Genomic DNA, 25,587 nt, shown 5'->3' on the forward strand with positions numbered 1-25,587 from the left:
TTTGTAAGATTGGGTTTATGTTTTTCTCAGGTAGGATTAACTACTCCTGAAAATTTTTATGATTTTGTCCTGGCTTTTACTTTTTCTGAACATATTCTTATGGATGGTATTTTTTTCCTTTAGATAAATACTCACCTACCTCTAAGATAGTGTATACTCCCCGTCCAAGGAGAAGCCAGATTTTATAGTAGTTACCATTTATTTTTCACAAGTTTTAACAAATTATTATTTTACTAATTTTGTTAAGATTTTATTTTTAAATAATCTACCCCCATCGTGGGGCTGGAGCTCACAACCCCAAGATCAAGAGTCTCACGCTCTACTGATTGAGCCAGCTGGGTGCCCCTTAACAAGTGATTTTTAAATCTAAAAGGAAATTGGGGCGCCTGGGTGGCGCAGTCGGTTAAGCGTCCGACTTCAGCCAGGTCACGATCTCGCGGTCCGGGAGTTCGAGCCCCGCGTCAGGCTCTGGGCTGATGGCTCGGAGCCTGGAGCCTGTTTCCGATTCTGTGTCTCCTTCTCTCTCTGCCCCTCCCCCGTTCAAGCTCTGTCTCTCTCTGTCTCAAAAATAAACGTTGAAAAAAAGAAATTTAAAAAAAAAAAATAAATAAATAAATAAATAAATAAATCTAAAAGGAAATAAATTGCTTTTGGCTTCTTTGAAATAATTTGCTTAAGTTAAGGTCTGTTTTATTGTCGATTACTTTTACTAAAAACTCTTTGTGTTATTTTAATAATTTGGAAAACCAGGTACAAATGGCCTCTCCAAACAGTCCTGGCAGTCCCATGTTTCGATTTTCATCTCCAATTGTAAAATCTACTGAGGCAGATGTTCTACCTCCGTCATCTGTAAGTAGCAAGCAAGGAATATTTCATACTGATTTCAGAAGCATACTGTATTTTTAAAATCCAAGATGCCATTGGTGGTAAGAAATACCATTGTTTTTCTTCCAACCTAAAAAAGTCAGTGTATAGAAATCTTGAATGAGTGAACACCTGTTTATTTTTCACTACACACACACACAAGCATGTGTATTTTCTCGTGATCATTTGAAAGTTAAGATGCAAACATCTTGATACCTTTACACCTTTCCCATATGTCCCCTAAGAAAAAAGGACATTCCTTTGCACACCCACAATACAATTCTATCCATGAAATTGTAACATAGTATAATAATAATGTCCATATTCAGATTTCCCCATTGGCCCCAGACTGTCCTTTAATGGCCCAGATCCAGTAAAGATCAAGACCTGATCAACTAAATTGCATTGCATTTGGTTAACATGTTTGTTGAATTGCCTTTAATCTGGAAAAGTTTTGGGGTTTTATGCCTCATAATACATATTTCTTCATAATTAAGAAAGAGGTGTTTTACAAGGGAAGGGAAGCAAAAATACTATAAAAACAGGGAGGGGGACAAAACATAAGAGGTTCTTAAATATGGAGAACAAACAGAGGGTTACAGGAGGGGTTGTAGAACGGGGGGATGGGCTAAATGGGTAAGGGGCATTAAGGAATCTACTCCTGAAATCATTGTTGCACTGTATGCTAACTAACTTGGATGTAAATTTAAAAAATTAAATTAAACTAAAAAAAAAAAAGAGGTGTTTTGAGTGATATAAGTTTAATGTTCAAGTTGCCCCATGCATCTTTGGCATGCATATCATTTTTACATGCTGCCTTGTGTTTTTCACTGTGCTCTTATTTTTGGTTACTGCTAGATATTCCAGATCATATTGTATGTAATCCCTGCTGTGTGCCTAAAACCTGTCCACTGTCCATAAAATCTCAGTGTTTTATTGGAAAATGGCATTTAGAAACCTAGAAATGAGCATTGGGAGCACGTTATTACTTTACTGCTTTGAATGAAAAAAATGCCTAAGAAATTGAAAATGCTGTTTAGACCTAACACACCATTCATTATAAGAAGCATCTCAATTTTGGAGATTGTAAAATCTCTACATGAAATTCAGTGTCTCTTTTTTTTTTTTGACTTGGAATAAGAAAAAGCTCCATATTTGACATTTTGTTTTAAAACTAAGTAGACTATTAAGGATACCTTTTCTCCTTACAGATTGGATTTACGTTTAGTGTGCCTGTTGCGAAAACAACAGAACTTTCTGGCTCTAGTAGTATTTCAGAACCAATTACAAGTAGTAGTTTAGGTAAGTAAAAATTTCTCCCAAGTTGTTACATAAAAATGGTTGCATGCATTAGATTAGTATTTCAAATTCTTTCTTTAATCTTTGGCAGTTCTTATAAATTCATGTGAATGAAATTAGCTCTAAAAAGCGGACAGGAGCTAATATCAACCTTTGGCAATAGTTTTTAGTAACCTTCTCAGAAACTGCTCACTAAATGGATATGTTACAGTTCAGTTATGGGAAGGGATAGTCACACCAGCAGTATATCCATTAAGGTGACAGTTTATTATAAATGAACTCTCATAAGAAATTCAGGTGTTGTTTACATTTGTTATCGAGGTGAAATTCTAATTATCGTGGATCCCATCTCTGGGTTTAGTGTTCAGTTCAGAAACATTTTTATGTGTTAGGGTTATGCTGGCCTCTACAGGTAGTGATACATAATATTTCAGGAATGGGGGTAGTTGAGGGAAAGAAATGAGCAAGCAGATAATTAAATCATGGGATTTTGTTGTGATGGTGGTTTTCTTTCAAGTGTTTGCAGTTCAAGAACTGGAGAACCATCTGGGCTAAGTTACTCACCTCAGGATGTTTTGAGCAAGGGCATTTTACTCCAGAGACACACAGCAAGTGCAGGGCTATGGGAGTTAGAGAAAAAAGGATGATATTCTTCAAAATCTGTAGATCTTTTGTAATAAAGCTAAGAAGTAGCTTTAAGTTCTAAAAATTCTTGAATGCCATGCTGAAAGAATTGGATTTTAATCTGAATGTAGTAGGAAGACAGTGACTTTAAATGGCGTGAGCTGGGTGTCGTGGAGTGACAGCCGTGTCCCCAAGTGAGGGGGTGGTTGGGAGGCGGGGCTTTATAGGCTGAGATATCAGTTAAGTTCTGTCGCCCTATCCAGAAGCGTGCATTTGTCTGTCTCAGTTTTTTTACCTCATAGTTTTGGAATTTAAAAAATTCTAGATCCTCCCTCAAAGGGTAGAGTAAAAACAGCAGCAGCAGCAGCAACCAACAACAACCAAAGAGCTAGGACATAGAAGCCAGATGTTCTAGCTCTGGATGAGCTGGAAGATAAGAGCATAGATTATGAGAGTGGCACAAAATAGGAATTTAGTATGTTTGCAGTCTTGTTTTTTATTGACTAAAACAGCCTTGTGTAAGAGAAAGTATTAACAGGCACATTTCAGGTATACTTTTTACCACGAATTTTTTCTTCAATGTTATTATGAATTCAAGAGGAATAAACTTCTACAAATTCCTGGGGTGCCTGGGGGGCTCAGTTGGTTAAGTGCTCAACTCTTGGTTTTGGCTCAGGTCATGATCTCACGGTTCGTGAGTTGGAGCCCTGCGTTGGGATCTATGCTGATAGTGTGCAGCTTGCTTGGGGTTCTTTCACTCTCCTCTCTCTGCCTCTTTCACGCTTTCTCTCTTAAAATAAAAAAATACATATTTAAAAAAAAAACTTCTGCAAATGACCATTTTCACACCTGGTTACGACGAAAGGCATGACAGTCCTCCAGTTTTTACTAATGCGTTATTGGTGATAACTGGATGAGCGGCAGCTTGTTCAAGCAACCTTTGTATTTCATTACATCTGGGAAATTATCCATATTTTTAAGGCATTTATTGTAAGTGGCATGTATACAATTGTGACAGTGATTCTCACCACTTTGACATTAACAAGCTGCTTGAAAATGTAGAAGTCACGATTAATTACTTTGTGGCAGATGCTAATTTTTCCACTATCTTTTTCCAGCAGTTTGAATACACTTCAGGGTATCCTTAAAATTTACTTTCAATTACTAAAAGCAGTGCCATTTTTATTCTAAAGGAGGATAGACTATGACAAAGTGATACAATTGTATGTTTTGACACAGTTATAAAAAGTAGTAGGTACAGTGTTTTGTTTCTTGTATGTTTTTGTTACTGTAGTGAGATTCATGTGAGATAAAATTAATTATTTGAAAGGGAACAGATTCAGTGGTGTTCAGTACATTCATGGTGTGCAACTACCACAGCCTGTCTAGTTCTAGAACATTCTTATCACCCCCTACAAAGGAAACCTGTACCTATTAAATAACAGTCATTCCGCATTTCTTCTCCCCCACCTCCTATCAACTACGAGTCTGTGTTTTGTTTGTATGTATGTACCTATTCTGGAATCCTACCGTGTGATTTTTGCATCTACCTTCCTTTACTTGTTTTCAGGGTTCATCTGTGTTACAGTATTTATCAGTACTTCACTCTTTTTTCTTTGTAAAATTTATTTATTTACTTACTTTTTATTCGAAGTAGGCTCCATGCCCAATATGGGGCTTGAACTCAAGACCCTGAGTTTAAGAGTCATATGCTCTACTTACCGAACCAGCCGGGCACCCTAGAATTTCATTCCTTTTATGGCTGAGTGAAGTTCCATTGTATGGATATATCATAGTTCTATTCATCCATTGATGGACTGTTGCCAGCTTTTGGCTATTGTGCATAGTGCTGGTATGAAAATTCAGGTACACGTATTTATTTGGATAGTGGTTTCAGTGCTCTGGGGTATATACCTAGAAATGGAGTTGGTGGTCAAATGGCAGTTCTATGTGTAACTTTTTGAGGAACCACAGAACTGTTTTTCTCAGCCACTGGTTCCTTTCACATTGCCACTAGCAGTGTATGAGGATTCTAATTTCTCCACATTCTCACCATGTGTACTTTTCACTTTGTGTTGGTAGCCATCTTAGTGGGTGTGAAGTGATGCTTCTTTTTGGTTTCGATTTACATTTCTCTAATGGCTAATGGTGCATAATGGAGCATATTTTCATGTGCTAGTTGGCCCTTTATCTTCTTGGGAGAAATGTCCATTCAAGTCCTTTGCCCATTTTTAAGTTGGTTTGTCTTTTTGTTGCTGAGATGTTAGCAGTTTTATGTAGTCTGAATATTAGATCCTTAAGATACATGATTTGCAAATAATTTCTCCCGTTCCGTAGATTGTCTTTACACTTTCTTGGTAATGTCCTTCGATTCACAAAGGTTTTTAATTGTGGCGAAGTTCAGGTTTTTTTCTTGTGCTTTTGATGTCATATCTGAGAATCTATTGCCAAATCCATGGTCATGAACATATATCTCCTGGATTTTCTTCTGAGAATTTTATGGTTTTAGTTCTCATGTTTAGATCATTGATCCATTTTGTATTAATTTTTGTTTATGGCGTGAGGTAGAGGTAGGTAGGATTTTTTTGAAACTTCTCTACTCCTTTTAAAATTGGCAAACACTTAAGAAAAACCTTGCTTGTATTTTATTATGGAAAACTTGAAACATTTTCGGAAGTAGTAGACTGAATTTCCATGTACTGTTTACCCAGCTTTGACACTTCACATTTTTTGGCCAGTCTTGTTTCTCTTTCTCTCCTTTCCCCTTCCTTCTCACACACAGAAACACACCTATCAGGTTATATTGAAACAGTTCCACACATATTTCAGCTGTAAACAGAAACTTTCCCCCTTAAAAATAGAACCACAAAGCCATTATCATACTGAAAACATAGATTTCTTATTTTAAGTCTAAGGGTATATTTATTTTGGAAAATTTAGGAAACATAAAAAGTAGAAGCAGTAAGTAAAAAGTCACTCAACACTGGCAGCCACCATTACTCTTGTATCATTCAAAATCTTCTGGGCTTTTTAACTTGTCTTTTACCTATAACTGTGCTTTTGAGAATGTTTTGTGGCCACATAGTAATCTATCGTGTCGGTATTCTGTAATTGACAGACTCAGTCCCTTATTGAGCATTTATCATCCAGATTTTCAATATTATAACTGAAGGATATTTTTAATCATAGGATCAGTTTCTAGAAATGAAATAACTGCTCAGTTGAGTATTTATTTGAAAGTTTGGTTCAATCAGTACTGTAAATTGCTGTGTAGTCAGATGCATATTTCTTGTAGTGTGGGAGCTTGCTCCGGGTGCCATAACCTCTCCAGTGTTTGAGTTTGATTGTTTTGATTACCAGTTAATTTATTGGGTAACAATTATAGTTCATACTTTCTGCCTTTTTGGAGGAGAAAAATGTACAGTATATAGTATGGGAAATATTATCTTTGCTTTCTTGTACTAGCAAATTAACCTTGTATTTTTAAGTAAATTTGTCCATTATCTTTGAATTACAGTGACTTTCATGATGTTTTAGAAGTTGATCCAAATTGGCTTTGAAAGCTCTCTTTAATACATTTAACTTGATCCGGTGCTTCTTCTTGACATAGTATCTTTTCTACAGCTCAAGATACCAATGCAGTGAATAGTACAAGCTGTAAGAAGCAGCCAGATGAAGATTGTGAGGGTCCTTTTAGACCTGCAAAAACCCTGAAAGAAGGAAGTGTCCTAGATGTTCTCAAAAGCCCTGGTAAGATAAGAGCTGCCTTTGACATACTCTAAAATCTTCATTACAGATTTGTGGTCCTATTTTAATGTCATGTGTGGCATAAATTAGGAAATTGACTTGAATGTAGATGTAGTTAGATGCAGTTCTTCTGGAGTAAATATCTTAGAAACTCTACTTGTTTAGAATTCAAAGACAGTCCTAAAATGACATCTCTTAAGGAGGTGAGGATAGCAGGAGAAAGAGGCAAGTGTAGAAGGGAAAATGAATTGCCTTTTAATAGAGATAGGCCAATATGGAATACAAGTAAATAAACCTGATGATATACCTGCACATATCTTTCTCTGATGAGATGCTGACCTGCCTTGTTCTCAGATTACTGCCCAGTTGTGATCGTCTTATAACAAGACCAAACAGAAAGATAACATTGGATGATTCGAACATACATATATGTAAGGGACAGTACTCACTTGAAACAAGAATTGAAAGCTAGTAATAAATAACTTGAAGGCAATGAATAGAAGTCATCAAATAGGAAAAAGTTTTCAATTTGAAAAACAGAGGATAGATACAATTCCGATTGTGACATGTACTATAGGAATGTATAAATGTTTATAAGGTGATCTAGTCACTCAGAGAAAATTTAGATTTACCTAGCAGATAGATGTGCTCATGTATAATTGAGTAAGAATTTCCAGATAAGAATGGCTTCTGCAGCCAGATTTAGGTCTCTCTGGTCTAGCTTTCTCGTTTTATAGATGAGTACACTGCCTACAAGGGTCCCAGCAATTTAGACGATTTGACGCCATTGGGGCAGAGCTCCAGGACGCCTGTGCTAGTTAACTGAGTGGTAGATATACATCAATTCATATGCTCTATCTTCATATAAGTTATACTTTGCATTCATGATGCCCACTCCTCCTCCCCTTTAATTTTCTTTAAATAGCAAGAATTTGGAGTCCTGTGTTCTTTTGAGAGAAATTAGAAAAACTTGAAAAGGGGGAAGGAAAATAAGTCTCTAAAATCTTGAGATGATTACTGTTAAAATGATGCCAACCTTAGTGACTCAAATTAATCATTAACAAAACAGTACATTTTAGACTACTGGGAGTAAGTGAAGTATATGGGTTTTGCCTTTATGCTAAAACTAGCTCTAGGTTGGATTAATTGTAGCACTGGAAAATCTCAAAATCTTTTATATATCTTCTTACCCTCCACTTTTCTTTTCGTTTGGTGCCATGAGCTGGAAAAACAGGTCACTGAGTTTATTGGCATGTGTAAAACAAAGGTTAATTGGTCCAAAGTAAAGGATTGGAAGGTCATTCCCGTGGATACAAGTTGGAGTGAATCGATTCGTTTCAATGACAGCAGTTCCGGTAGTGCGGAGACTTTTTCAGTTCCTGTTATTCCATGGTTCTGTGCAAATACCTTAATTGTCTGAGTACACCTTTAATGGTTACCAAAAGGGGACCCTTACAGTGTGAAAGGTTCTGTGATTATATTGGAGAACTGTTGGAGGCAGTTTGTCTGCGTTAGGGTTTGGTGACTTTCCATGGGCAGGTCTTTGAGTAGCATGAGCTCATGCTCCTCGAGGGTGGGCTGGGTCTTCATTTCTGTAATTTCTAGACCTTGCCAGATGGTTTGGTTCTTCTCTGTTGGAATTTACATCGTGTTTCTCATTGAACTGTTACCATTTTAAAGTCCTGTATGAACTTAGTATAATTAAGACCAGTCCTTACAACTCCGTTGTACTTTGGAGGGACGTCTGTCTAATATGCATACCTACTCAGCTCAGCTGGGTGTACTGAAAGTAGAGGATACCACAACAGTGGGTTATAAGTGGACAGAATTAAAAGATTATCGACGTTGAAGACATTTGGCATAGCCAGGAGAACACCTGAAGGAAAAAATAGATGCGGGAGGAAGGCTGTGAATATACTGCAGATCTGTATTGCAGCAAGAATGTAGCAAAACCTAGATGCCCGCAGGGTGTGTCAGTAAATTACTACAGATCAAAGCCTCAAATTAGATATTGGTTGAATTATAGTAAGTAGAAATTCCTAGAGGAAGAAGGTGATACACTATAAACAATACATCTTTTGTAGGATTTTAACTAGGTTTGAGTGTCACTTATTGATTATGTGATTAATAAAAACTGCTGGGACACCTGGGTGGCTCAGTTGGTTAAACATCCGACTCTTGATTTCAGCGCAGGTTATGATCCCAGGGTTGTGGGTTCGAGCCTTGCATCAGGCCTTGTGGTGATGATGCGGAACCTGCTTGGTATTCTCTCTCTCTGCCCCTACCCAATTCCTGCTCTCTCTCTCTCTCTCAAAATAAATAAACTTAAAAAAACAAATGGAAAACAAAACAAAACAAACAAAACGGCTGCTGGGGCGCCTGGGTGGCTCAGTCACTTGAACGTCTGACTTTGGCTCAGGTCATGATCTCACGGTTTGTGGGTTTGAACCCTGCATCTGACTCTGCTGACAGCTGGGGGCCTGGAGCCTCCTTTAGATTTTGTGTCTCCCTCCTCTCTGCCCCTCCTCTGCTCATGCTCTGTCTCTGTCTCTCAAAAATGAATACATGTTGGGGCGCCTGGGTGGCTCAGTCAGTTGAGGATCCGACTCTTGGTTTCGGCTCAGGTCATGATCTCATAGTTCGTGAGTTCAAGCCCCACATCGGGCTCCACGCTGACAGCATGGAGCCTGCCTGGGATTCTCTCTTTCCCTCTCTCTCTGCCCCTCCTCTGCTTTCTCTGTCTCTCAAAATAAAGAAACTTAAAAAAAAATTTTTTTTTTTTAATGAATAAATGTTAAAAAATTTTTTTAAATATTGCTTAGGTGAAAAACAACTCTACTTCTAAGTAGCTCATGTTGGGATTTAGGAACTCTGCAATAAATGTGTGTAAATACATGTTCTCCCAGTAATAGCATTTCAGTTAACGTTCTGATTAGAGAGCTTCTCTCTGTGTCTCTCTGTCTCTCTCTCTTTTTTCTTTTTAACTTACGCTCTTTTGCCTATTACAGGTTTCACATCACCAAAGGCAGATTCTCTTGCTGCTCAGCCTACTACCACAAGCCCAGTAGTTTATACAAGACCAGCAATAAGTAGTTTTTCTTCTGGGGGAGTTGGGTTTGGAGAAAGCGTAAAATCTGGGTCATCTGGATCGTCGTCGTGGCAGTGTGATACTTGTCTGCTCCAGAACAAAGCTACAGACGGCAAGTGCATAGCCTGTCAGGCAACAAAATTGCCGGCAAAAGATACTGCTAAACAAACTGGAATCGGAGCACCAAGCAAAAGTGACAAGTCAACTCTCTCTACATCAGGGACGGGTTTTGGAGACAGATTTAAACCAGCAGTCGGGACCTGGGATTGTGACACCTGTTTAGTGCAAAACAAACCCGAAGCGATGAAATGCGTAGCTTGTGAGACACCGAAACCCGGAACTGGTGTGAAGCGAGTCCTTACGCTGCCAGTGGCTGCGGCGAGCGCTGTGCCCGTGGCCGCCGCACCTCCCACCTGCACTGTGACCACGGGCGCCGTAGGATTCGCAGATAAATTTAAAAGGCCCCTGGGATCTTGGGAGTGTCCAGTATGCTGTGTTTCTAATAATGGAGAAGACAGTAAATGTGTGTCCTGTGTGTCTGAGAAGCCAGGTACGTGTATGGCTGTTTGAGATCATTTTGTTGGTTATTTTAGTAGAACACTTACACTTCTCTGCTAAGAACAGCCTTAATATTTTTAATGTTTCAGGATGAGCATTTCCTCCTGCATCTTAATTTTTCTAAGCTGTCTGAGGCAAAATGACTTACCTGGGACTGGATCTGTGTGTTCTCTCAGGATAGCCCAGTGTATACTTGTGTATACTTATACCTCTTTTTTATGTACACTTTATCAGAAACTTTGCTTTTCATGATCGTTTTCAAAGCTGACTAATACAGATGCTGAAGGAACTTAGAAGGGGCAGTCCTTCTCCACTGTTATCCAGAACAAAATGTCACTTTGTCTCTTTTCCTTGAAGTGCAAGTGAGGATGACAGATGGTCATTCCCAGAGAAGGTTTCACTAAGCGGTAGACAGTCTTGCCTTTTGAAACAGCTGTGGCTGAATATTAATGCGGAGACCTATACCTGAATGCCAGCTGCCAGAGGTGTTGCAAGGATAGTCAATTACTGAGTCACTAATGAAAACATTCTAACTTGACAGCAAGAAGAAGGGAGTTAGGCTTGAGTTTTTCCTGTTTCTCTGTTCAAATTTGAAAAAGTTACTGAAGAGTCCCATCTGGAAATGACTCTTTAATATTTTTGTAATCTCATATAATTATTTGGTACCGATGTATAGTAACATGGGTATTAAATAAAAACTGTTATGGATACCCTGGGAATTACACTTCCTTTTTTATTGCATTATTCATGGATGTGTAGTCTTCTGTCTGCAGTGGAGAGCTCCGGGTTTGTTAGCCTATACCCCGTGTTTGAACACAAGAGGTGAGCCGTATCTCTAATTCTTACTGGACATCTCCAGAGGAGTAAGATTTCAGAGGCTTCGTTCTGAAATAACTTTCTCCTTCCAGCTGGCATACCTCTTCCTCCTCTTAAAAAAAAAAAAAAAAAAAAAAAAAAAAACGAAAAACAAAAACAGGCCCTTGATCATGCAAGAAACCAAAATTAATTGAGTTGATTGGGAGAATAAAACTGAGTTAGGAAGTAAAGTGTTACTCACAAATAAAGAAAGCTCATATATTTATTACACAAATCTGACATCATCCCGTCAATGATGAACCATCATTCTAAGCAAAAGGAGTGATGTAGTTAAATTTGTATTTTTGACACATTGCCTGGTGGCTTTTTGGAGGGTCGATTTGAAGGCAGTGAAATTTGGAGACCAGAGGACAGATGGGAGGTTGTAGCGGTAATACATACAGGCCCAGAGAACAGTGATATGTGCTGGTGCGGTCAGGTTGGGCGTAGAATACGGCGTAGCTGAAGACATGGTGATTTGAAGCTGTGCAGCCCATGCTCACATATACGTGAGGACTCGGGATGTACTGTAACGGATACTCGGGGCTGGAAACACAAATATGAGAGTCATCAGGCTACAGTTTTCAAATAAGCCATGGGAGCAGAGGCGACGTAAAGTGAGGGCGGGAGGGGGTAGAGGAGATGGCCTAACCCTGCGCTCCGCCATGTTAAGGGAGTGGCAGGAACAAAGCTTTGGAACGGTTCATTTTAAAGGAGGAACCAGTGAGGAAAACCAAAACCTACTTGGCACCGGTTGCTTTGCAGCAGGATGGATTGCAGGGAACGAGAGCAGAGGTCTCGGTGAGAAGGCTGTTGTTTAAACAAGAGGTGAGGGCCGCTTGGCATAGAGTGGCGGTGGTGGGCTCCGCAGAAGGGGATGAGATAGATAGAAACATGTGAGGCAGGAGGAGATGTGAGCCATGCTAACCAGGTAGAGGGTGGCCCTACAGCTGAGAAGGGGACCGCAGGTACAGGTCAGGAAACCGTCCGAGTAGATGAGACTCAAGAGGAGGACAGTGGACCAAAGATGGAACCTCTGAGAGTGGTTTTATTGGCAAGGTGGAAGACAGCATAGCGGTGGAACAGAGACCAGTGGCTGGGAGGGGCGACAGTCAGAGAACGTGTGGAAACGGGAGGTGCCAGATGGATGGCTCTGCTCCTAACACACAGGCTTCTTGATCGCTTTGTGGAGCCACCTTCCCATGCCCCCCCCCCCACACCCCCCGTGCTCCCTACAAACTTCTAGTTCTGTCTCAGAATTGAAACGTCATGTCTGTGAATCCGTTCTGCTGCCCCTTAGTCACTTCCTTCCTTCTTCATGTATCACTTTCCTTTTTGGTGATGGGATTACTGTGTGTGTGTGTTTACTTGCCCCCTTCTTAGACCGTTAGCACTTTTAGAAGGTAAGCAGCATTTCAGTTGTCTTTATGTCCTTAGAACCTTAATAAATGTCTGTTAAATACTAATGCCATGAACACAGTAGATGGTGGTGAGTCGAAATGCAAAGTGGATGATAGAACACTTCTGTGCAAAACTGATCATTTCAAAGGCAGAGACCTGTGCTTTGAAATCTTAAAATTAGTGTGGTCTGTGGCTGTGTATTTTATGTGTTAGGATATTATTGCCTGCGATTTATATCTCATGTATGTATGTATGTATGTGTGTGTGTATATATATACACATATATATATAAATGTGAAAATTTTTTTAATGTTTAGTTTTGAGACAGTGTGAGCAAGGGGAGGCACAGAGAGAGAGGGAGATACAGGATCCAAAGCGTGCTTCAGGCTCTGTGCTGACAGCTCAGAGGCTCGAACTCGCCAACTGAGAAATCATGACCTGAGTTGAACTCAGATGTTTAATCTACTGAGCCACCCAGGTGCCTCTTATATGTTCGTTTAAAATGTGCTGTTTGAAGAAATCTGACAAAAATTCCTTTTTTTTTTCTATTTTTTTAAAAATTTATAGCCAAGTTAGTTAGCATATAGTGCAATAATGCGTTCAGGAGTAGAATCCAGTGATTCATCCCCTGCATATCACACCCAGCGCTCATCCCAACAAGTGTCCTCCTTAATGCCCCTTGCCCGTTTAGCCCATCCCCCTACCCACAGCTCCTCCAGCAACCCTCAGTTTGTTCTCCGTATTTAAGAGTCTCTTATGTTTGTCTCCCTCCTGTTTTTATCTGGTTTTGTTTCCCTGCCCTTATGTTCATCTGCTTCGTATCTTAAATTCCACATATGAGTGAAGTCATATATTTGTCTTACTGCCTAATTTCGCTTAGCATAATACACTCTAGTTCCATCCACATTATTGTAGATGGCAAGATTTCATTCTTTTTGATTGCCGAGTGTATGTGTATACACGCGCGCGCGCACACACACACACACCCCACATCTTTATCCATTCCTCTGTCAATGGACATTTGGGCTTTTTCCATACTTTGGCTATTGTTTGACAAATATTCTTAAGGACATTTTATTTTTTTGACTTTAAAAAAATTTTTTTTTACTGCTTATTTTTGAGAGAGAGAGAGAGAGACACAGAGTGCAAGTGGGAGAGGAGCAGAGAGAGAGGGAGACACAGAATCCGAAGCAGGCTCCAGGCTCTGAGCTGTCAGCACAGAGCCCGATGCAGGGCTTGAACCCACAAACTATGAGATCATGACTTGAGCCAAAGTCAAACACTTAATTGACTGAGCCCCCCGGGAGCTCCAAGAACATTTTAGTTTTTTAGGTTCTGATTTGTGGTCCTGATAATTTTTTTTAAACCATGATTATTCAGACCTCAGATTAAGAAGAGAGCTGTCACTAGGCCGGGTGAGCATAAGCTGCTTGTTTATAAGATTAAAAGAAATCTGAGATGTCTGTACTGTTTTTAACAATGTGAAGTTTATGTTTCTGGCATTTTATCTGTCTTAATAGGAAACACTAATTGAACACTTAGACTTAGTGGTGTCTTTTTCTTTTTTTTTTTAATTTTTTTTTTTTTTTAACGTTTATTTATTTTTGAGACAGAGAGAGAGCATGAACGGGGGAGGGGCAGAGAGAGAGGGAGACACAGAATCAGAGGCAGGCTCCAGGCTCTGAGCCATCAGCCCAGAGCCCGACGCGGGGCTCGAACCCACGGACCGCGAGATTGTGACCTGAGCTGAAGTCGGACGCTTAATCGACTGAGCCACCCAGGCGCCCCAGTGGTGTCTTAAGATATTGACATAACATGACATAACATGGACTGGAAATTTTATGTGTTTCCTCATTTTTTTTTTAGGAAGTTCAGTACCTGCTTCAAGTAGCAGCACCGTCCCTGCCTCTCTGTCTTCTGGAAGCTGCCTTGGGTTAGACAAGTTCAAGAAACCAGAGGGAAGCTGGGACTGTGAAGTGTGCCTAGTGCAAAATAAAGCCGACTCTACCAAATGCATAGCATGCGAAAGTGCAAAGCCAGGCACAAAGTCTGAGTTCAAAGGTAAGGCCTGGGTGAAGTGCCTCCTTGTATCATCATTTTATTTTATTTATTAATGTTTATTTATTTTTAAGAAGAGAGAGACAGAGCATGAGCAGGGGAGGAGAGAGAGGGAGACACAGAATCTGAAACTGGCTCCAGGTTCTGAGCTGTCCGTACAGAGCCTGATGTGGGGCTCGAACTCAGAGACCGTGAGATCATGACCTGAGCTGAAGTCGGATGCTCAACTGACTGAGCCACCCAGGCACCCCTCGTATCGTCATTTTAAAGTGAAATATTTGCAAACAGCTTTAGTTTAAAAATTGTTCCTTCTCTTATTGAAAATGCATGTAAAATAAGGTATTGTTTTGGACATTTTGACCTCACATCTGTGTCCGAGTTACTGTAAAGTTAGATTATTAGACTGCACAGCAGTGAGGTATCTTCTCTGCAGCTGGGTGAGGAACTTCTCTCTTGAGTAGTTGAATCTGAGAGAGTTTCAGTTACTTGTTTTTCATTGTTAACCTGTTTGGCATCTAGATGAATTTCCTCTTATCTGGGAATTTACACCCCTAGAGCCTTATTATAAGTACTCTGGATGTGGGATTTGGTTTCCCAGGGTATGTCCCAGAAAAAGAGCTCTCTTCATATTTTGTTCTGTAAATATAAAGGAGGAACCTCTAAAAATAATTTATGCTAAGACTGTCTATGGAGGTCAAATTTTTCGTCTTCGTAGTCATTAATGATTTATTTCATACTTCACATGAGGTACATTTCAGTCAAAATCTTGATAAAAGCTGGGAAAGAGAAGAGATTTTAGATCTGAAGGAACAGTCAGGGAGAGGGGAGAAAGAGTTTAATCTGTAAGGGAATAGGCCTCGAAGGTTAGTCTGTGAGGGCATTAAAAAAGAATGCCAAGCTTTATCTGCTCGTAACCATTCTGTGGACTAGTGGCTTTCAAACTTTTTAACTGGAAACCAATCATTAAACTTTTACATTGTGACCCCCTCTCATGCACAGGGTGTTTGTATGATTGAAAAGAAGTTTTACAAGTCAGTTCTTACTCTTTAGTATGTTTAAGTTACCCTGTTTCTCTTCCTTTTTCATTTAGAAGAAAATTACTGGTTATAACCCATAAAATTGCATGACAGTGAGTCACAGCTGGTTTGAAAAACACTGCGTTTGGGTGTGGTAGAAGATCCCTACTTTCCAGCCCACTTGAGGTCGTTAACCTCGTGGTCCTTTTCCCATGTTCTCTACCTGCAGCACAGTAATCAGCTTCCCTTTAAATCTGTCCCTTTGAGGCAGAGGTGATAATGAGTTAATTGTCTTCAGCACCTTCATTTTTAACTTCCTGTCTAAAGAAGTATCGCTTAAGGTATTTAGAGACCTTGTGGATAGGCCGCTCTCTCCTGAGATTCTGATAATTTTCAGTTACGTTTCTTAGCAAAAGAAGGGAATGTATCATCATTAAAGAGGGGAAGGTCTACAGGTCTGAGGGCTTGTAAAGTTTGGCTGTCATTTGTCTTATTTATACGTGGGTAAGCAGAATGAGGGGTAAATATCTTGGCACACGAATTGTATCTGTTTTGAGCTCATCAGTCAAGTACTGCGTTTCTAGTTTACTCAGCTACAAAAAAAGCATTATGAAACCAAGACTTTGATCTTGTCAATATAGTGTGAGCTTCTGCTTATGCAGTTCTTCTGGTTCTTTGATGCTGAAGTCTTTTTAAAAATTTTTGATTAGTAGCCCATTTACAAGATTTCAAACTCCAGTTACGACAGGATTCACAGAGGAAAGTTTATCTCTTGTCCCCATTGGTTCATTTTCCATCCTTCCTCCCCTACCAACAGTAATAACTGTGGTTAGTTCCTTACAACTTTTCCGTAGTTTATTTATGCACATGATAAGCAAATTCTATATATTTTTCTATATATAGAAATTCTATATATTTTTATTTCTGTCTGTTTTAGAAAATGTAGATCATACTGCCTTTCTGCCCCCTTGATTTTATCACAGATTAGCTTGGACACACCTTTGTTCTTTATTCTTCATTTATAGCTGCTGGGATCGCATATGGCATTTTATGTGTCTTTGAGTTTCTTTAAAATAAAGACTTATTTAACAGAAGACCATGGGGGAGGGAAAGGGGGGGGGGAAGTTACAGATAGGGAGGCAAACCATAAGAGATTGTTAAATAGTGAGAACAAAGTGAGGGTTGATGGGAGCTGGGGGAGAGGGGAAAGTGGGTGATGGGCACTGAGGAGGGCACCTGTTGGGATGAGCACTGGATATTGTATGGAAACCAATTCGACGATAAATTTTATTCTATAAAAAAAATAATAAAGACTTAGGATGTGAGGGTGATCTGGCTGTGACATCTGTCACTCCGAGTGATCTCCAGGGTTGATTTGGCCCATGTGGCTGGCTAGGCTGGTGTCCCCTTCCTCCCTCACGGCTCCATGTGGGTTCCCTCCCGAAGCTGTGCACTGGGCCCAAGAGGATGACCTTGTATGACAGAGGGGGACTGACTGTTGCTCAGGCAGAAGTGTAGAAGTAGCTGCGCTCCCCTCCTAGAACCTCCAGACAAGCTCTCCAGGAGAGCTCCCTGCAGAATGTAGGGTAGTCAAGCTTCCAAGACTCCAGGCACATCCAGATGAGGTGCCGCGTGTGGCTGTCTGCCTTTCTTAAGGAAGTAAATGAATAAATAAAATTAAAAAAAAAAAAAAAAAAGACATAGCCCTAGAATTGCTGGGTCAGAGGATACATGTGTTTGGAAATTTTGGTAAATATTGACAGTTGCCTTCCACAAATTTCATGCTATTTTACACATCCACCTGTAATCTATAAAGTGTCTCTTTTTCCTAGACCCCTTGCCATTACTGTCTTACCAAATTTATGTGATCTCTGCCAGTGTCCCAGGTGATAAGTGGCATGTCAGTGTGGTTGTGGGGATTGAGGTGTGATTCGTACGCTGAATACTAGGCAACTAGTTGGCGTTCACTGCCACTTCCTCACACTCTTCACCATAGGCCTTTTCGAAGTTACTCCTGTGTCTCTCTTTCTGTTTCAGGTGTACATTTTGTTTGAGAGGATAGCATTAATTCGGTGTCTTTTATATTTTGAAGGCTTTGGCACGTCTTCCCCGTCTCCGAACCCAGCTGCCTCGTCCTTCAAATTTGGTCTCCCGTCATCGTCTTCTGGGCCTTCTCAGACTTTAACAAGCACTGGAGATTTTAAATTTGGAGAGCAGGGAGGCTTCAAAATAGGTGTGTCTTCAGATTCTGAGTCTCCAAACTCCATGAGTGAAGGCTTTAAATTTTCAAAACCAATAGGAGATTTTAAGTTTGGAGTTTCGTCCGAGTCCAAGCCTGAAGAAGCTAAAAAGGACAACAAGAACGATAATGGTTTTAAGTTCGGACTCTCTTCGGGTTTAAGCAATACGGCATCGTTAGCTCCGTTTCAGTTTGGGGTGTCTAATCTTGGGCAGCAAGAGAAGAAGGAGGAGCTCCCTAAATCTTCATCTACAGGCTTTAGCTTTGGTACAGGTGTCATTAACCCGGCACCTGCTGCTGCCGTCACCGGGGTGACCGCTGAGAACAAGAGCAGCTTCAGCTTTGGAGCCATAGGAGCCAAGAGCGTTTCGGTGGCTCCGTTCACAGGGAAGACGTCAGAAGCAAACAAAGAAGACACGCCCGCCACCAAGGGAGGGTTCACTTTTGGTGGCACGGAGCCTGCCCCCGTGCCGTCTGCCTCTTTGTTCGTTTTGGGAAGGACAGAAGAGAAACAGCAAGAGCCGGTCACTTCTACTTCTCTGGTGTTTGGGAAGAAAGCGGACAGCGAGGAGCCGAAGTGTCAGCCAGTGTTTTCCTTTGGGAATTCAGAGCAAACCAAAGATGAGAGTTCTGCAAAGGCCACCTTTAGTTTCAGTGTGGCAAAACCATCTGAGAAGGAATCGGAACAGCCTACGAAGGCCGCGTTCGCATTTGGGTCTCAAACCAATACCACGACTGGTAAGTATTAAACACTTTTCTTTCCTTCTTTTTTTTTTTTTTTTTTTTTTTTTTTTTTTTTTTACAAGGCACCTCTGGTATCTGGACAAATGCAGCAGGTCAGGGAATGGTTTACACTGGACATAGTTGAGAGAGACCAATAAAGACTCTCTGGGAAGGAGCCTAGGATTTGCAGTGTTCACTGCTCCAAACCCTTATGATGCAATGGTGTTACCCGCAGATCTGATTCTGAGAAATACACCGCTGATGGAGAGCCCCCAGCATTTCCCATCTGTCCATGTTTCTCCCTTCTGTTTGAGCTTTGACAATCAGAATTGGCATACTGCTCAGGAAAGTAGGCCTTCTTTTGTCAGCTCATGAAATATTTTCTAACTAAATCTTTCTGTGCAGGCGTTCGTTCACAAATAGAGTTACCCAGTCATCATCAGGCGTCCAAGGAGCATAGACCACAAATAGAGTTAATCTCTGAAACAGAGGCGATTATGAAAACTAAAATCCTGAAGAGAAAATGAAGTAGCATTTTTTTAAAACTTAAAAACGTGCTTGGTGAAATAAAATCGTTCTGTGGGCTGAGCAGCAGAAGAAACACAGATGATAGATTGGTGAACTGGGATTTCCCAGAGCCCATGCCGAAGTGTAGAGAGAATGGAGTCCAGCTGGTTCTCAGGCCATTGCAAGAAGAGTGCTTAGAAGAAGAGGACAGGGCAGAGGAGAGAGCAAAGCAGTGACGGAAGAGTATTTCCTCCCTGTAGAGCAAGACCCTGGCCTTAAAAATGGAAATGGCCCACTCACTGGCAAAGACCAGTGAAATTACAGGACACCAAAGCCAAAATCCTGAATGCTCTCTAAGAGAGGAAAGCTGTTTGCCACAAATAAACAAGTATCAGGTTAGCATCACACTTCTAATTTGTAACATCATATGCTTAAAACAGTGGAGCACTGTCCTCAACGTGAAAACGGTCTTTTTATTTTCTAGAGAGAGAGCACGTGCTAGTGCGAGCACAAGCAGGGGAGGGGCAGAGAGAGAGGGAGAGAGAGAATCTTAAGCAGGCTCCATGCCCAGCCCAGAGCCCAGTGCAAGGCTTGATCTCACAACCATGAGACCATGACCTGAGCTGAGAGATCAACAGTCGGGCGCTCAACCGACTGAGCCACCCAGGTGCCCCGTGAAAATGGTCTTGGGTACCTGGGTGGCTCAGTCGGTTAAGCATCCGACTTCGGCTCAGGTCATCTCGCATTTCGTGATTTTGAGCCCCGCGCTGGGCTTTGCTGACAGCTCAGAGCCTGGAGCCTGCTTCGGATTCTGTGTCTCCCTCTCTGCCCCTCCCCTGCTTGTGCTCTGTCTCTCTCTGTCTCTCAACAATAAATAAATGTTAAAAAAGAAAATGGTCTTGATCCTACAATTTTATATCCAGCCAAATTTGGTCGAACGTGAGGGCAAAATAGAGATGTTTTCAGGCAAACAAAAAAATAAGAATTGAACACCCATGAACACTTCTGAATAATGTATTGGGAGCAAGATGAAAAATTAACCTGACCGGGGTGGGGGGGGTGGGGTGCGGGGAGAATGGAATTCAGTGAGTAGGTGTGAGCAGTTTGTGTCTATTGTCTGTTTGGAAATTCAAAACACTCTCCAAAAAAATAAAAACTAAATTATATATGATTTGGAAAGGAATAAAAATAAGATCAGGTTTAATCGGATATTATTATGGTGTTACTATACTCTTTCCATTGAAATAGACACTCTTAACCTCTCATTAACCAACTTGAAAGTGAACCAACTTGTTCCATTGTCTGTAAATCATACTAATGCCCGTTTCATATTATGGCCAGCCCTGTCCAGTAGACAGTATTGGAACTGAGACAGTATTGGAACAGTTGAAAAAATGTCTTCAGTAAAGTGGGTGGTTTCAGGATCACCATATAAAAACCAGTAGCTTTCCTCTGAATCAGCAATAAATAGTTGGACAAATGTCACTTGTATTTTCTAACATCTTTAATTTGTGTTTTATAACAGCAACAGAACTTGTAACAGGCTAAATAATTAAAAGAACAGAAAAGACCTATTTATTAATACCTGTTCCTGAGTGAGAATAGTCTCCTGCCCAGCTCCCCCAAGATAATTTGGTTTTTTGTGTTTAGTTGAAGTGTAGTTGACACACAGCATTACTTTAGTTTCGAGTGTACAACTCAGCGATACCCCAGCGCTGTGCATTTGCTGTGCTCACCACAAGTGTAACTGCCGTCTGTGACCACACAACACTGTTACAGTGCCGTAGACTGTCTTCCCTGCACGCTCCCTTTTATCCCGGTGACTTGCTCATTCCATAACTGGAAGCCTTAATTTCCGTTTCTTTTTCTTAACGTTTATTTGTTGTTGAGAGACAGAGACAGAACGTGAGCAGGGGAGGGGCAGAGAGAGAGGGAGACGCAGAATCCGAAGCAGCTCCAGGCTCTGAGCTGTCAGCACAGAGCCCGACGCGGGGCTCGAACTCACAAACTGCGAGATCGAGACCTGAGCCGAAGTCGGTTGCTTAACCGACTGAGCCACCCAGGCACCCCCTTAATTTCCGTTTGTAGAGGAATTTTTGTGGAGCGTGACAAGCTAAGGTCATTTTAAAATTCACATGGAAGGGAAAATGCACAAGAAATTTTGGGGAGAAGGGCAGGCACACAAACAGGTTTACTATCAAACCAGACTATAAAGCTACAATAATTAAAACAGTCTAGTAACAGTAGCTATAGAGGAAACAAATGCGCATATACTTAGAAATTTAGCGTGTCGTAAAGGTGGAGTCACAAATTAGCGAGTGAAGGACGCGCTGGTCAGTAAAGGCTGCAGAGAGAATTGACTGAAGAATTGACTGGTTGGAGAAATGATAATTTTGCTAACATAAATTGCAAAGTCAAGAGCACAGCTGTCTCCCACTATCCGAGCTGTTACCCGTAGTCTTCAGTTGGATGTGTTGAATTTAAGGGATATTTTTATTCTTATTAATCTGAATGCTGAGGGCTTGCCTTCTTCTGTAAGACAGACTTCAGAAGCCGTAAAAGGGAAGATGGATGTATTTGCTTACATCATAATTTAATATAGTGTGTGCATTTGCTGAATGAATTTGTATAAAAGTTACTGTTTCTGTTTTCTAGTGAATTTGTGGACCGTAGGCAAGGGAAAAATGCTTTCTGTGATCCCTTGTTCTTAAAGATTTTTGTTTGCATCTTTATTTCTCTCTTACAGATCCAGGTGCAGCAAAACCAGCGTTCAGTTTCTTGAACAACAATTCTTCTAATTCAAGTGCACCGGCCACTTCGGCAGCCGGGGGCATATTCGGTAGCTCCACTGCGTCCTCCGGTGCGCCGGTGGCTGCCTTCGTGTTTGGACAGGCCAGCAACCCTGTGAGCAGCTCCGCTTTTGGGAACTCTGCGGAGGCCAGTACTTCTCAGTCTCTGCTGTTTTCTCAGGAGAGCAAACCTGCAGCCACGTCCAGCGCGGGCTCAGCGGTCACCCCGTTCGTCTTCGGTCCAGGGGCCGGCGGTAGTAATCCTGTAACCTCTGGTTTCAATTTTGGAGCTACCACCACATGCAGCTCTGCAGGTACATTTATTTGCAAAAGAAAAACAGGTTGTAGTTGCATTGTTTCATCCTGTCTGCTCTTAGCAAGTAACCTGTCGCGGGTTGTTACAGAACAGCCCGGGTGCAGTTAGGTCGCCTGCCCCCTAAGGTTACGGGTGTGGCAGCCGTTCACTGCGTGGAATCCCGTGCAGTCTGTGTTCGGTTTAATAGAATTAACTCTTAGGAGGGATTTTTCTGATCTCGACGAGAGTGTAATCTTTAGATTTTCCAAGTGTTCTTTTTGAAATGTTAGGTTGTTAAGTAACCAGACACTGGGGCCTATTTCATTAGACGTAGCCCCGCATTACGTATATATACATGATGACGACATTAGCTGATTTCTGCAGTGCGTTGAATATGTGGTGAAAATCAGTTATCTTCTTGGATGGATCCCTTTACCTAAAAAAATTTGGCTGTGAAGGTGGGGACTCTTGGCTAATAATTTTTGTTTATATGAATTCTATATGGCTTTACTAAATAATAGGATTGTATTCTTCATTATTATTGAACACTGGCCCTGATGGGACTTGTTCAGCAAGGTAAAGTGAAAAGAGGCTCGCGGTTTGCAGCTAAATTTTTAGACCTTTCTTAAGGATTATCTGGTTGTAGCTGTCAGGTGACGTGATTGTTTCTCTGGGTCTCTAGGATCCTCCTTCGTGTTTGGCACTGGACCTTCAGCACCGTCTGCCAGTCCAGCATTTGGTGTTAACCAAACCCCGACGTTTGGACAGAGTCAAGGTGCCAGCCAGCCGAATCCCTCAGGCTTCGGAGCCCTGTCCTCTTCCGCAGCATTGTTTTCTGCCGCTTCTCAGCCCACGCCACCCACTTTTGGGACAGTGTCAAGCAGCAGCCAGCCTCCTGTGTTTGGACAACAGCCTAGTCAGTCTGCATTTGGCTCTGCAGCAGCTCCTAGTTCTAGTAAGTGTGTGCTGTTCACATAGTTTGCATCCGTACCCAGGTGCTGGTGGCTCCCGATAGAATATGGTTTCTGAATGTTGAAGCCACGTATGTGTCTTAGTTTTTCAAACGTCTTATACTTGGCAGAATAGAGGAAGTATGTGTTTGGACTTTGTAATATAAACAACATTCTCAACTTCATACCGTTAAAAGTAAGCGCTTGAAGGTATTCATGTATGTGATTAAAATGTAGTCATTTCTTAGTCTTTGATGTAGATTGGACATTCATTCAGTCCCATTTCTCCCCATCTGAATTTGGGAGCACTCCAGCCTAGATTCCAGCTATATTTTCTAGTCCTCGTCGTGGGAGGTTACGCCCCCAAGTGCAGTGCTCTCCTGGGACCGGACAGCCCCGTTGTCCCAGGAACTTTCTGTTGGATGACACTTGACTGGCAATATGTAAACAAGTGCATTGTTTTCAGTCTGGCTAATCACGTTGTACTATGATGTGTTTCCTCAGAATTGCACGATGTGTCTTTTTCTCACTGTGAAATACAACTTCATGTAGAAAAACCTGAAACATAAATGAACAGTGTGATGTTGCAGCAAAACGCTTGTGTAGCCCGCCGCCCAGGAGCCCCTCCGGTCTCCCTTTTTGATCACACACCTCTTTCCTTGCTCTGATGGGTCCTGGCCTTTATGATCATCACTTTCCTGGGGTTTTTTAAAGTGAACTACTGATACGTGAATCTCTACAAGATACCATTTTGCCTTATTTTTAACTATGTATATATATATATATATATATATATATATGGAATCTTACTGTATTCAGTGTTTTGCTTCTTGTGTCTTTTGCTTTACTTGTAAAGCACATCCATGTTATTACATATAGTTTGTTCATTTTCATTGCTGTAGAGTAAATCAGTCTATGAACATACCGCGATTTATCCATGTACCGCTGTTTTTAGCTGTGAGGACATGCCGTTCTGCTCGTGCCTGCCCACGCTGCGGGGTGCACGTGCATGTTTCTCTAGGGTACGTACCGGGAAAGGGGCCGCTGGATTCCGAGGTGCGTGTGCGTATCTTCTACGTTACAGCAGAACACGAGCTTGGCCTGGCAGATTGTTCACATTCACATCCTGCTGTCTTGTATGAGGATTCTCATGTCTGGATTCTACTTGATTTCATTTTTTGTGAATTGTTTTTATAAGGGTTTTTTTTTTTTTTTTAATTTTTGTGGCTGTTTTTCATTTCCATTGTTTTGCTTTTGCTTATTTTGTAGGAATTATTAATGTATTCCGGATATTAATACTTGGTCAGTAGTACAGGTACCGGAACTTCTATGACACGTATTACCCATTTTAATTGGGATTAGTTGATTCTTCTCACTGTGAGGCGTTGGAGAGTTTAGCTTTCTTTCACACAGGTGACATTTCCCTCAGTCCTCCTGATGTGGGGGCCACTGTGTGCTTGGATCAGTGGCCCGAGTGTGCAGACTGTGTGATATATACTTTGCTATTCTTCTCTCTACAGGGTTTTGTTTTCTGCAGCACGAATGATCCCCGTCTGTGTTGATGTCTTTGTACCTGTCAGTAGTTACAACTTTGGCTCTCCTCCTGTTCATCTAGATCACTTCTCAGTATTTTCAAATACATTGGCTGTGTGCTGTTTAGTACCTGAGAGAAACTTATCTGCTTCTCCCACCAGAATCCTCCCACAGAATCTTCTAATCTGCTCCTTTCTAGGCCCACTGTTGAACTGTGGTCTCGGCACCTCTTTTTACCTTTCTCTTGGAGATTCTGGAACCCTTCCTCTCAAAAGAATCTCTTTGCTGGATGATGTCAGTGTTGTCTTATTTCTTTGTTTTAATAGAGCAGCTCTTCCAGTGATTTCTGAAGTCCTCAGGGAAGAAAGTTTTGAGACCTTACATTTCTGGAAGTATTTTCATCATGCCCCTGTGTTTGGTAAGATTTCAGTTGAGTACAGATTTAGATTGGACATAATTTCCATAGTTTTGAAGGCATCTCTCCATTATGGACTTTCTGGCTGTCTCAGAGTTACTCTTGAATTCTTTCTTCATCTCTGCTCTTTGACCATTTCTTCTTTCTGAAATCTCATTAGAATCTTTTCTTTTGCCTCCAGTGTTCTGACTTATCAAGAAGCTGTTCCGGAGCGCCTGTTTGGCTCAGTCGGTTAAGCGTCCGACTTCGGCTCAGGTCAGGATCTCACGGTTCGTGGGTTCGAGCCCCGCGTTGGGCTCTATGCCAACAGCTTGGAGCCTGGAGCCTGCTTCGGATTCTGTGTCTCCCTCTCTCTCTGTTCCTCCCCTGCTCTCACTTGTCTCTCTCTCTCTCTCAAAAATAAATAAAAGATTTAAAAAAGAAAAAGCCATTCCTTGGCCTGTCCCACTGATTGTGTAAGGAATTTAGTCTGTCCTTTTGTGAACTTTCATTCTTGGGAATTTTCTTGAATTGTTTCTTGGGAAATTTTTGTGCCTCACTCTTCTTTAACTTCTGTTCTTTTTGTCCTTTCTGCGCTTTCTGGGAAGATTTCTTCCACTTATCTTTTATTCCTCCTTCTGTTGAGA

General features: G+C 41.2%; 1 protein-coding gene across 4 annotated transcripts in view; it reads left to right on the top strand.

The window, feature by feature from the left end:
• The window catches only part of NUP153 (nucleoporin 153), a 78,078-nt gene that overhangs the window by 48,688 nt on the left and 3,803 nt on the right, over nt 1-25,587 (top strand). For all 4 annotated transcript variants that reach the window (XM_030314783.1, XM_030314786.1, XM_030314784.1 and 1 more), the window contains 8 exons: nt 751-849; nt 2,076-2,166; nt 6,412-6,537; nt 9,543-10,172; nt 14,303-14,497; nt 17,603-18,487; nt 21,726-22,082; nt 22,746-23,018. In XM_030314783.1, coding sequence (XP_030170643.1) covers nt 751-849; nt 2,076-2,166; nt 6,412-6,537; nt 9,543-10,172; nt 14,303-14,497; nt 17,603-18,487; nt 21,726-22,082; nt 22,746-23,018 — 2,656 coding nt within the window. The remainder of the gene's footprint in view (nt 1-750; nt 850-2,075; nt 2,167-6,411; nt 6,538-9,542; nt 10,173-14,302; nt 14,498-17,602; nt 18,488-21,725; nt 22,083-22,745; nt 23,019-25,587) is intronic.

Source organism: Lynx canadensis, chromosome B2, assembly GCF_007474595.2.
Source record: "Lynx canadensis isolate LIC74 chromosome B2, mLynCan4.pri.v2, whole genome shotgun sequence".
Classification (NCBI taxonomy): Eukaryota; Metazoa; Chordata; class Mammalia; order Carnivora; family Felidae; genus Lynx; species Lynx canadensis.